This window comes from Patella vulgata, chromosome 7, assembly GCF_932274485.2.
Source record: "Patella vulgata chromosome 7, xgPatVulg1.2, whole genome shotgun sequence".
NCBI lineage: Eukaryota > Metazoa > Mollusca > Gastropoda > Patellidae > Patella > Patella vulgata.
In genome coordinates, this window is record NC_065885.2 from 41,591,472 (window position 1) to 41,605,825 (window position 14,354).

General features: G+C 37.3%; 1 protein-coding gene across 2 annotated transcripts in view; it reads right to left on the reverse strand.

Annotated features, from left to right (window-relative positions):
* The window catches only part of LOC126828352 (alpha-aminoadipic semialdehyde synthase, mitochondrial), a 219,948-nt gene that overhangs the window by 79,013 nt on the left and 126,581 nt on the right, over positions 1 to 14,354 (reverse strand). For both annotated transcript variants that reach the window (XM_050558072.2, XM_050558074.2), the window contains exons 12-13: positions 9,304 to 9,431; positions 8,762 to 8,891 (exon numbers count right to left, since the gene is read on the reverse strand). In XM_050558072.2, the coding sequence (XP_050414029.1) occupies positions 8,762 to 8,891; positions 9,304 to 9,431 (258 nt within the window). The remainder of the gene's footprint in view (positions 1 to 8,761; positions 8,892 to 9,303; positions 9,432 to 14,354) is intronic.

The following is a 14,354-nucleotide window of genomic DNA, read 5'->3' on the forward strand; positions in this document are numbered from 1 at the left end:
GATCACATGCCCTCCCTGGGTTGCTAATAGAACTGTTTTTTAAACTCCCTCCCTTGTTTTTTCTGGGAATGTTTTTTGGCATATGTACAATTACTTTAAAACCTGACGACCACGTGACTTAGAGCTTATCTCATGTGATCCCTACTGAAGAAGATGACGGTATAGAATTACAATCAAACTTCACCTTACAGGTAAGTCTCGTTTAATTTATAAATTATTAGCATTATTCACTGAATCAAAACAATACAAACTAAAATCATCAAACATATTTCTATTTAACTTAACAGGATAGAGATTTCTCTTAATAAATCTAGAATTTCTCCTATAACAACCCTTATCAGTCTCAACAATATAGGATCTAGGATATTTCATTTCTTTCTTAATTATACCTTTCTGCCATACCCCGTCTTGATGTAAATTAACAGATTGCCCTTTTATAAACTTGCTATCATGTTTAAGACATTTCCAATCATAGTAATGTTTCATCTTTTCTTTTCTAAGTTTTAATTCAGATTTAACATTTTGCTGAACAACAGGCTTTAGCTTATCTTCTTTAATTGGAACAACTGACCTTAACTTACGACTCATTAACAATTCAGCAGGAGATCCTATCTGAGAACTTATAGAAGTATTAGGAATTTCTAACAAACCCAAATAAAAATCATCACCACTTGCTTCACATTTCTTAGTAAGATTTTTAACAACTTGTACAAATCTCTCAACCTGACCATTACTTTGACTATAAAGTGGAGAAGATGTTTCATGCAAGAATTTATAAGACTCTGCAAAATTCTTAAATTCTAAACAACTAAATTGAGGCCCATTATCGCTAAATATTACTTTGGGAATACCATGATTAGAACACCAAGATTTAATAACATTGATTACAGTAGAACTCTTAGTATTTCTTAAACTTTTGACTACAACATACTTAGAGTAATAATCAACTCCAATTAAATAATCTTGATTCTTATAGGTAAACAAATCTACACCTATCTTTTCCCAAGGTAAATCAGGTATAGCATGAGGAATTAGACTCTCACATCTTTTCTGTTTCTGATATTTAATGCATGCATCACAATTTTCAATCATGCTAATGACATCTTTAGATATACCAGGCCAAAATATGTTCTCCTTTGCTCGGGATAATGTCTTTTCACATCCTAAATGACTAGTATGTATTTTCTTAAGAACATAATCTCTCATGGACACAGGAATAATAACATTACATTGTTTAAATAATATATCATCACATACAGTTAACTCATCTCTATAATTATAATATATTCTTATCAGAGGATCTACTTGATTTTTCTTATTTGGCCAACCTTGTTCTATTTGACTCTTTAACAAACATAAGACTTTATCTTTCTTAGTTTCTTGTATAACATCATTCATAATTCTAGAAGAAATAGCTTTATGCTCTATAATGTTATCAACATGTACTCTAATATCAGTTTCAATTTTATCTGACAAATTACTATCTATATCTGGTATTGAAGCTCTACTTAAAGTATCAGCAGTTGTTAACAATTTACCAGGCACATAATTTACATCTAAATTATAACATTGTAATTTTAGACTCATTCTCTGTAATCTAGGACTAAGTTGATCTCACCTTTTCTTAAAAATAATTTCAAGAGGCTTATGGTCCGTTTCAACTAAAACATTTTGGCCATAAATATATTGATGAAATCGAGTACATCCAAATAAAATACCTAATAACTCTTTTTCGATTTGGGCATATCTCTTTTCAGAATCTCTAAGGGATCGAGAAGCATATGCCACAGGCTTCCAATCATTATCACAGTTTTGCAAAAGACAACAACCTAGCCCTGTGACAATCTGAACGACAGACTCACCCTTCCTGCAGAGAAGTGACTCTGACACAGTGAATAGCCATGATATCCATATGACGTTATCTAAACGTCACAAGTCATGAGGTCACATCAACAAACAAATGTAAACACCATCATTATGATCATTATCAACATTACAAGACACAATGTTACATTGTAAACAATAGCCTTCTTGCAGCCTTTAGGACTGTATAATCCGTACATAACGTCTTATCGCTTCTTCCAATGATTTTTCACAAAAATAACATCATCTTCAATTCTAGATTTGACGTGGGCATATTGGCACTATTTTGTCCTTCGGTCGTGTCTATTTCAGATACACACAATCAATTTTGTTAATGTTTTTAGCGTGGGGATTGACTAAAAGTTAATTTATTTCAGTTCTAAACAAAAATTTAAAACTTTAACGCAATTTTAAAAAAATAGCCAAATTCTGGCTGGGATTACTGAGCAAAATGGCCATTCACTGTATACGTGCGAAAAAAAAAGCTAGCTACGATTTAATTTTCGTATGTTAGTTACATACGGCCCTGTGATAGAGGCATCACAAGAAATCTTGATCGGCTTGTTTAAATCAAAATGTTGTAATACAGGCTGTGAAGATAGAATAGTCTTAACTTGATTCAAACAGTTTTCATGTATATTAGTCCACTCAAATTTTACATCATTTTCTGTTAATGCTCTCAACGGTTCAATTATACTTGATAAATTGGGAATATAATTGCACAAATAATTTACCATACCAAGAATTCTTCTAAGGTCCTTTAAATTATTAGGAGAAGGTAACTCTTTAATAGCCTGAATTTTCCTATCATCAGGTTTTATACCTTCTTTAGATATTACATCACCCATAAATGTCACAGAATCTATCAAAATTTTACATTTCTCTTTATTAAATTTTAAATTAAGACTCTCTGCTCTTCTCAAAACCTTCTCAAGTGTTTCATCATGGTCCTCCTTAGTTTTAGCATAAATTAACATATCATCATGCACAGTAATAAGATTAGGAATGTCCTCAAAATGTTGACTGACAATCCTATGAAAAATTTCGGGAGCTACATTTAAGCCAAATGGTAACATTAAATATTGATAACGCCCAAAAGGACTATTGGAAGTTGTTAAAGTGGAAGCATCATTAGTTAAACAACATTGCCAAAATCCTTGACTCATATCAAGTTTTGTATACAATTGTGAATCTTTATATCGAGACATTATTTCAGATCTTGTTGGCAACATAAAATGCTCTCTCTGAAGATATTTATTTAAATCCCTAGGATCTAAGCAAACCCGAATTTGCCCATTGGATTTTTCAGATATTACAAAACTATTGACAAAATCAGTTGGTTCAGTAACTTTACGAATTACACCAGAATTTTCCATCCTATCTAGTTCACTTTTAAGTTTATCATACATTGAAAAAGCTACATTACGACATGGATGAACAACACCATGAGACCCTTCAGTCAATTTAAAACTAATAAACCCGGGTAATTTGCCTAACTGTCCATCAAAAGGTTTCGGATGTTTCTTGACCCAGTCATTTTCATCCGTTTTAATGTCTCTTGTAATCTGTTGTACTCTCTTAAGCAACCCTAATCTTTCGGATGTTCTAAGACCTATAATAGGCTGAGCTTCTTTCTCTGTAACTTCTGTAAAATAACAATAATATTGTTTATTTCGGACTTCAACCATAGCCACACAACCGCCACAATTTTCTATTGGTTCATTTGTATATGTCTTCAAATTAACCTGCTTAGTATTAAGTTTAACTTTTCCTTTGGAAGTGCCTGCACTTGTCTAAAATGTTTAAAGGGCAAAATGTCAACTTCGACTGGTAGTGGAACGATCCATTCATCCGAATCTTCAGAATTATTTATAGTATCTATAAGGAAATCATCATCATTATCAGCTGCGTCTTCTTTAACTCTATTATAAGTAGATGATTTATGCGTACCATGTTCCTGTATATCACTAACATCATCATAATTTTCTTTATAATCTTTATTATTTCTAACATCATAAACTCCTTTCTTCTTATTAGTAGCATTATTAGTACCCCAACCGGGATTTGATCTAGGTTGACTACGGCACATTCTAGCAAAATGACCTACATGATAGCAAAGATTACATGTTTTCTGATATGCTGGACACTGTTCTTGTCGATGAGAAAACCCACATCTATTACAATCTTTGGAGTCTGTATAATTATTACAATAAGTTTGATGGGACAGTTTAGTTGTTTTGAATCTACTTCGGCTTCTGTAATTACCTCGATTTCGTGGGCTTCTAAAATGTATTGAATCAACATTTGAGGAATTTGTGACTTCACCACCTGGATTTTGTGACTTTATCAGCTCATGATTTCTAGCCATTTCTATAGCATTAATTAGGGTGATATTACCTCTCAACTGTAAAGTTCTAGACACCGTCTTGTCAGTTAAACCCCATATAAACTTGTCACGAATATTAGTCTCTCTTTGATCACCAAAATCACACGTCTCACTTAATTTATGTAAACTTCTGAGAAATACTTCAACAGTCTCTCCAGGATTCTGCTTTCTCTCATGAAATCGTGAACTTTCTGATATGACTTTATGTCGAGGAACAAAATAATTGTCAAATCTGGCCATGATAGTATCAAAATTTCCCCTCTCGTCTTGGGTAAGGGTGAATGTGGAGAAGATAAGTTCCGCTTGAATTCCAATGATCACATGATACAAACACAAGGAATTCCCTAAAGGATTTCCCTTACGTCATCATCACTATTTAATACCATAACAGGAGGGAGCAGTATCCGAAAACAAAGCTTTTTATACAGATTTGATAGCACTTTAAAGTCGATTCGAGCTTTCACAGGCAGCCAATGAAGACTTTTAAGAGTTTCTGTTACATGATCTCTAGACGATGACTTGGCAACTAGTCGAGCACAGTTTTTTTGTACAACTTGAAGACGGTTGAGGGAGAAATCTGGAATGCCAGATAGGAAGTCCATTTCTATAGTCCAACTGAGATATGACCAGTGCTAATACAACTCTAGCACATGAATCTTTAGTAAGATACCTCCTGATTCTGGATATTGGCTTTAATCTCATGTACATTTTACACATAGTATTGTTAACTTGTGGGATGAGAGACATTGTCTTGTCCATGATGAAACCAAGATTTCGTGCTTTACATGATGGTGAAATTTCGATATCGCTGATGTTTAGCTTTCGTGAAAAGTTGAAACTGTTCAGTTTTGATCTTGGTAATATCAGGAATTCTGTCTTCTCATCGTTCAACTTTAATTTGTTTTGATTCATTCATGTCCGAATATCACTGATACAGGATTCTAGCTTCTTTAGGGTACTGTGTATTGACATCTGGTCAGAAGGAATGAATGTGTTATACAATTGCGTATCATCGGCAAATCCATGATAGCTGATACCATGTCTATGAATAATTTTACCAAGTGGAAGTACATACAGTAAGAGAATAAGTGGACCTAGTACCGATCCCTGTGGGACTCCAATGGACAGCGGTTTAGATACAGAGTTGCTGCTATGAATATGGACACATTGGCTTCTGTCAGTTAGATAAGACTTCAACCAATCCAGCGCCGATCCTTTGATTCCCACAGATAACAGCTATGGTCGATGGTATCAAATGCCGCACTTAGATCTAGAAGTATAAGGTTGATGCCAAGGTTACTGTCCAGTGCTGCATCAATATCAGCTTTTACCTTCAAGAGTGCTGTCTCTGTGCTGTGACCTTCTTTATAAGCAGACTGCAGTGGTTCATGAAGATCATTAGCTTGCAGATAATTAGTGATTTGTCTCGCTATCACCCTTTCAAGCACCTTTCCGATAAACTCAAGATTTGAGACAGGGCGATAGTTCTTGAGGATCTCGCAATCAAGCGATGGTTTCTTCAGAAGTGGAATCACAAGGGCAGTCTTTAATGAAGTTGGCACACAGCTTTTGGCAATTAAAGAATTTATGATAGCAGTGATCAAAGGAAGGAGCGCATCCAATACTGGCTTGGACTTCAGAAGCCATGTTGGAAGGGGATCTAGGCTACAGGAAGTTGACTTGCTCTTACCAATGATCGACCGAACATCTTCTTCTGTAACTGGGGCAAACTCAAACAACCGGCTTGGTACATGACGTTCTTCAAACACATTTAACCCACTGCTAGTGTTGTCAAGTCTGATATCACTGACTTTGTAGACCGGGAGCCCAGGGGTTCAACCTAGCTGAAAAGTGTACCAATTTTCCCCTATATGGTATCAATGTATGTATATCTGGTATCATCAGAATGTAAGTCTGCCGGGTTTCTGGTGGTGGGTGTGGTATTCCACGCCCTAAATGCCATGATCCCCAACTAGGCTAGATTAGCTCAAAAGTGTACCACACGAAAATCTTACTGCAGTGTACCGTACATCTTCAAATATTACAAAAACACTCTGACAGACATTTCTAGTGGTGGGTTACCCCTGACAGAGCTATGTAATTGCCAGACATTTGTAGTGGTGGAGTATCCCTGACAAGAGTTATCTAATATTTAGACCATAGCTAGGCTAGATTAGCTGAAATCTGCTCCACATAAAACAGCTTTGGAGTTGTTCAGTACCACCACAGGAGTCATGAATGGCCACTGCCAGACAGTTTGTGCGGTGGGTAACAGACACGCCCCAAAATGCCACGCCCCCAACTAGGCTAGCTTCGCAGGCACTGTTCCTATGTTCTAAAAAATTAGATTTTTAGCAAGGATGCGTAGGATACTAATACCTAGCACGTATGGGAGAGGCGATAAACTGCGATTGCCAGAAATTGATTTTTGGGCAAAAAACATTTTATGGGGCTAAAAATGGGTTTTCGAAAAATAAAATTGTTCCTACAACCACAGTTTATCGCCTCTTCCATATGTGCTAGGTATTAGTATTCTACGCATCCTGGCATAATTTTTTGGACCACAGGAACAGTGCCGACTAATCTATCCTAGTTGGGGGTCGTGTTATTTTGGGCGTGTCTGTTAGGGGCATCCCACCGCACAAACTGTCTGGCAGTGGTCATTCATGATTCCTGTGGTGGTACTGAACAACTCCAAAGCTGTTTTAGGTGGTACAGATTTGAGCTAATCTAGCCTAGCTTTGGTCTGGAAATTAGATAACCCTTGTCAGGGATACTCCATCAATACAAATGTCTGGCAATTACATAGCTCTGTCAGGGGTACCCCACCACTAGAAATATCTCTCAGAGTGTTTTTGAAATACCTGAAGATATACGGTACATTGCTGTGCGATTTTCATGTGGTACACTTTTGAGCTAATCTACACTAGTTGGGGGGCATGGCACACCACACCCACCAACAGAAACCCGGCAGACTTACATTCTGATCATACCAGATATACATACATTGATACCATATAGGAGAAAATTGGTACACTTTTCAGCTAGGTTGACCCCCTGGGCTCCTGCTCTATTGTCATGAAAGAAGTCACTGAAACGTTCAGCTAGCACACCATCTGAATTAGACTTTGGTCATTTATTTTGATTTTCAGAGATAAGTTTATCGATAACATTAAAAAGTTAAAAACACTTATATGGATATACTACTTCTGAATTTATTAACATGCTACATTTCAATACACATACAGATATCGTTATCAAGCAAATAATGATATATAACAAAAATGTGGTGCAATATATAGATAACAAATTGGAAACCATGTAACAGATTAATCATTAATTAAGAATAAATAAGGTGAGAGAAGTAATAATATGGATAAACAATTACAAAGGGATTAACAAGATGAAAGACTGTAATGTATTGATAACAATTAGAAATATTAGCAGATCAAACTAATAATTATAAGAGATTAACTATATGAGAGATAGGAATATATAGATAACAATTAATACACTAATTAGCAGGTGAAACCATGACTACAAGATGAGGGGGTTAACCACACAGGCAAGAAATCGAAAACTAGGGGTAGTATATCCATATAAGTGTTTTTAATTTGTGAAATCTACCTCTATATGTCTTACAAGGATAACATTAAAAAGATCTTTAGAATCTGTTGCAGAGAGTTTGTTTTTATAAAAAGTTGTCTTAGCATCCGAGATCAATTTTATGACCTTCTTGGACTGTGATTGGAATAGTTGTCTATCAAATTCAAGACCTGTTTTTACACATTTTCTTTCTGCTTTTCGTCTGAGAATTCTTTCAGAGTGAATGACATCAGTATACCAGGGATTTGAATGGTTGCCCTTACTTTTGCGGGACTTTACAGAACCAAATACGTCAAGTGTGGACTCAATGACCTGAGAATACCGATGCAGTAGAGTTAGAGGATCATCAGAATCAATACATGTCACAGCCTCTTTGATAGACGACGCAAACTTCTCAACGTCAATATCTTTCAGTTTTCTACTCATGATTTCTTTCTCCACAGACGATGCGCTTTCCATGTGGGCGTATAAAAATGCAAGGTGTACTTTGACATGCGCTCCACAAGAAGCTTGCTATAGAAGGTAAAACATGTCGATATATATAGTGTATACAATGAATAGGAAAAATTTGAGTTGTCAATCATCAATAATTGTGTATTTATTATTTCATAAAACAAAAACAACTGATCAGTAAAACTGATTTATTTCATACAAGTGTGTACGAATCGAATATAGTTGTGGATGACATAACCATTACCTTGAAGACGAGTCAACCAATGCTTGTGGACGAGTCAACCAATCCTTATGCATGACTTAACTGTGGACAAGTTTGCGGGTGGACGAGTTTGCATGTGGATGACTTAACTAGCTTCCATTAGAAGTATTGAGAAAATCACAGCAAGGTTATCATATACGTGGATATTTAATGTGATATTTTCCAAACTATTTTTCATTGTATATATTTACCTGACAACTACATCATTTTCAGGAACAAGTTTATCTAGACTTCCTATTTGACCTTCTACATCTAAAACAACTGTTTCAGCGTTAGGACACTTCTTGGAAATAACATCCAATTCATCACTGTATTGTGAAGCTGAAAAAAAAAAGAAGAAAAAATTAATTGCCAGTAAATTTCCTAAACATTTATTTTATATTTCGACTTTTAAGGAGAATTTGTCTACCAGATTGCAGGGAACTGGCTTTTATTGACAATGCTTTTTAACATCCACTCATCATAAACCTGGTCATTTTGGAAATAACATACGGACATGGTACATCATTATTTCAATAATACTACGGAACATAAAGAGTCTTTAGCAGCAGGAAGAAACTGGAAAATCAAAATACCCACAAGGTTTTGCAGGTGACGCTATTCCTTGTTGCATACAAGCATGAGATCTAAGCCAAAATATTTGAATCAATGACAGAACTTATGCTTTAAAGAGCACAACTCCAACCACCAATCCCTACTAGTGTGTACACAAGATGTATATAATTCTACTGACCTACTGTAACATGTAACTTTTTATCACGTAATAAATATTCTATAGCCGGATGTGAAACATAACCAGCTCCTAGTATCAAAACTCTTTTCTCTATATCTTTATCTGAATTGGGTGATGTAGAAACAGACCTGTGGTAACAATAAAACATAACACAAATGGTTACAACAAATTGACATGTAACTGACTGGTCAACCATCTACTGAAAGAATGAAGAATGGTCTTAAAATAATATGATGCATTGTTTACAATTTATTGCCGGTTTGTACACTAATGACTTTCGATCGTAATATAATTACCGCCGACCAAATACTTGTTACCGCCAACCAAATACTTGTTACTGCCGACCAAATGCTTAATGATTCCTTGTTACCGCCGACTATATAAAATTAATTAAATTATTAGTGACAAATAAATAGATTTGGTTAAATACACAGACGTCCTCTTCTTCCCACGCCCACGCATCTACCAATGGACTGGCCTCAGTTAAGAAATAGATTCCAACCACCGCCAGGCTTCTACCAACCACCACCAGGCTTCTACCAACCACCACCAGGATTCCACCAACCGCCACCTGGGTTCCACCAACCGCCACCTGGATTCCACCAACCACCACCTGGATTCCACCAACCACCACCGGGATTCCAGCGCCGACCAAACCAGGGTCTACCAAAGGAGCGCCAACCAAACCAACGTCTACCAAAGGAGCGCCAACCAAACCAACGTCTACCAAAGGAGCGCCAACAACCCCAAGAAAATGCAGGTGTCGTGAAAGCCTTCTTTCAGGTCCTCCAATGCCTCCACCACTTGACCATTATGGAGAGTCAGGAGAATGGAACACCAACCAGAAGTTTCACTTGGAAGATCCAAGACCTGAATAAGTTCGTGAAGCCGGCCATGAAGACGTCTACCATAGCCACTACCATTGAGACATTGAACTTGAAATGGGCCAAGGACGTCGCCTCATCCCTGTCGACACACTACCGAGCCATGCTAGCTGAGAAACTGGAGTACTTGAAGTCACGTCACTTTACCAAAGATGCTGTACAAGAGTACTCTAGCCACGCCCTAGCATGGGCCAAGAAGTCCTACGGCAAGCGACTTCAGGATAGTGTGAAGACAGAGTTCCACCGCCTACTGTCCACGGTCTCTAAAACTGTCACGCCCCCTCCCCCATCACCCATGCACATTACACACAACCTTCTCCGGGACACACCAAAACGATACACACCCAACAAGAGAAAATTATCCCCTGGAGAAGGCACTTGCATTAACACTCCCTCGAAGCGTGCAGCTAGATCAACCAGTTCGCCCCGGGTTGTGTCTGGCTCACCTACTTCCTCGGGATCTATATCGCCACTAAACGCGCTTGTCGACTGTCTGTCCCCTAGATCGCCCATCATTCCTAACCCTAGAATCGCCACTAGATCTTCCACCAGATGTAGGCGATCACTCAACCTATCCCTAAAGAGACCTTTACAAAGGTAAAGACGCGAAGGATTTATGGTTCCTACCACCCGTCATGGCAAAGACCCTGGTTATTGGATCCTCTAACCTGGCTAGGATTGCATCCTTCCTCGGGGACTGGGAGATCCATAGCTATTCTGGAGCCAAGATCAGCCACATCAAACAGATACTCCAGAACTACATGGGTCCTGCACCAGAAGAATTAGTGATACACGTCGGGCTCAACAACAGAGAGGAAAGTGGACTAAGGATACACGAGCAGATGCTAGATCTACTCAAGGTGACCAGAGCAGCTTTCCCAACAACCAAGCTCTTCGCCACACAGATCCCCACTTCTTCCCGACTCCGACAAGAAAATCCGATCGCCTACCAAAACATCACCAGCTACAACCAACTGATCTCCACTGCACCTTCACCAAACGCCACCACATTACCAACCTTCAAGGGCAAAATAGAACTGAAAGGTAACGACGCAATCCACTGGAGCCCAGACACAGCCAGAGAGATCATCAACTGCTGGATAAGGAATTTAAACTAGGATTAGGGAAAAGGAATGAGAAGCCGTCTTTAGGACAAACAGTTGTCAATTTGAGCGACAGACTTCTCAACCCCCTAGAAATGAACATTCTTGATAAAGGCCTTAAATTCATCCCAACCCCCACAATAACATCCATAGACCCCATCACCCAGGCAACCGATCGCTTCCAAAGAACACTTTCGTTGACTTATTTTTTTAGGAATAAACCCGGCAGAGGTAAAAAATTATTCACAGCAAAATCCACATGGAAACCACCTAAAAAGTCATTATCACCAGCCATCCTAAAATCTTTCGACGAAATGAATATAGAAATATCATCCATTCAACCACAATCACAAAAAACAAATCTCAACCGAGCAACTAAAACGGCATTAAACACCCTTAAAAAAGACAAAAACATAATAATTAAGAAAAGCGACAAGGGCTCGTGTTGTGTCATAATGAATCGCGCAGACTATATCTCAGAGGCAGAAAAACAATTAAGTAATCCTATACATTACACTAAATTAGACCAACCCATCTTTAAGGACACCGCAACTTTAATAAACAACATCTTATATGAATTGCAGGATAAGGAATACATAACAGCAAAACAATATGATTATCTATCTGCTAAATCTGACTGCCGACATGTACACGAACATTGATAATAACACAGGTATTGAAGCAGTTAGGAAAGCATTTCTTAGGAACACGCAAGTATCCAGGCCGGACGAAGAAATCCTCAAACTACTCGACATTTGTCTGAGGAGGAATGACTTCGCTTTTAACGACCAAGTATACCTTCAGTCTTCCGGAACTGCGATGGGAAAACGATTTGCCCCGAGTTATGCAAATCTCTTCATGGCGGAGTGGGAAAGGGAAGTTCTGCCACTCTGTCCATTAAAACCAAATTTCTATGGGCGGTTTTTAGATGACGTTTTCATAGTCTGGACGTACACACTAGACGAATTTTGGACGTTTTTCAACATTCTGAACAATCATCATCCATCTGTCAAATTAACCGCAAATGTAAGCCATAACAGCATAGATTTCCTTGATACTACCGTGTTTAAAAGTAGCAACACCAAAATCACAGGCCAATTGGAAACTAAAGTATTTTTCAAAGAAACCGACACACATCAATTATTGTTCAAAAGCTCCTTTCACCCAAAACATACATTCTCTGGCATCATAAAATCTCAGATTCTCCGTTTTCATAGGATATGTACTCAGAAGATCGACTTTGAGTCAGCATATACATTGGTATTTAGCAAACTAAGGGAAAGGGGATACTCCAAACGCTATCTACGACGTATAAAAAACAACACTCTCGCTGAGCTTGCCGCCAAAGAAACAAATAATATACAATCAGCAGTTAAAACCAAAATTTGTGGCCATCCAAGATGTCAAACATGCAAAATCTTAAACATATCCGAAAATTTCCATAACAAAACATCTGGCACAAAATTCCGAATATTAGACCAACTTTCATGCAGTAGTTCAAACATAATTTATCTAATATCATGCAGAAAATGTGACAAGCAATACGTAGGGGAGACTCAAAATGCACTTAGGGAAAGAATTAACGGTCACCGGTCAGACATAGTCACCAAAAAAGACAAACCTGTCTCAATTCATTTCAACCAACCGAATCATGACATTTCTGATCTCATTGTCACGCCAATAGAAAAGACCAAGAGCGACTTTGAAACTTCAGAAGAAATTAAAACGTTTAGGCTAACAAGAGAAAAATTCTGGATTGACAAATTGAAAACAACAGCAGCTCCTTTTGTAGTTCCATTTAGCGCAACAGCAGCAAGTGCATCCAAAATCATCAGAAAACACTATACTGATCTCCAAGAAAATCACCCGAAAATATTCACACAGAAACTTATAATTGCATATTCTAAAAATAAAAATCTGAACGACATCCTAGTGCACAGTAAATTAGATTAAATAAGACCAGTCTCCACCCTGACCCAAAACAAACCATATATCAAATCCTATCCCTAACCGTTAGTAAATAAAATCAATTAGATATAAGAATCCCTAGCCCTTACCCGGTGATGTGGAACAAACACGATTTTTAGAAAATCCAATCCGTAGTAGGAAACAAATTTATTTTCTTTTTTCTTCAGAAACAATAATACCAGAATACCAGAAGCACAACCCAAGGAAGACCATCAGCGCCACCAACACCAATAAACAGTGAAATCGCCTTTGTATATAAATCTAATGTATTGTATGTATTTTTAATAAAACTAGGAAATATCACAAATTAATTTTTCATCATCCTAGGTCAGTGCTTATGTGGAGACTTAACCTCTCACCCAAATTCTTAAACCTAACCCTCGCACTAATAAAAGATAGGCCTAAAATGTTTTTTATTTATAACCAGTAGCTGAAACAATCTTGATATATTTCCCCTTCAATATCTAAATTGTAGTTTTGTCCTTCCATATTCTTTAAAATATATATGAATGTTTTTCGACAGTTGTACGTGATTACACCTCAAATAGAAAATAACATTCTTGTTGTATTCTTTTTTATAAAAAAAAACAACCGTAAAATAGTCGGTGGTAACAAGGAATCATTAAGCATTTGGTCGGCGGTAACAAGTATTTGGTCGGCGGTAATTATATTACGGTCGAAAGTCATTACAATGCGGTCAGCGGTAAAAAGTATTTGGTCGGCGGTAATTACACGGCGGTCGACGGTAAAAAGCATTTGGTTGGCGGTAGTCAGCGGTGGTCGGCGGTGGTCGTCGGTAGTCGGCGGTGGTCGGCGGTAAAAAGTACCACTGGACATTTACTACAAAAACTTACATGACATTGAAATTAGCATAAAATAAATATCAGAATTCAGCATATAATAAATATTACTAACTGCTCTGATGTTGAACTTGGTCTAGCCTTAAATTAGAGTAAACTTATTGATAACAAATTTTGACCTTGACTTATCTCAGTTACTATCATGAATTCAATAGATTGTACAGGCTAACCCCTATGAAATGGCCTATTTTATCTTCACTTCAATTATGAAAATAGAACATGAATGAAATGAGCAT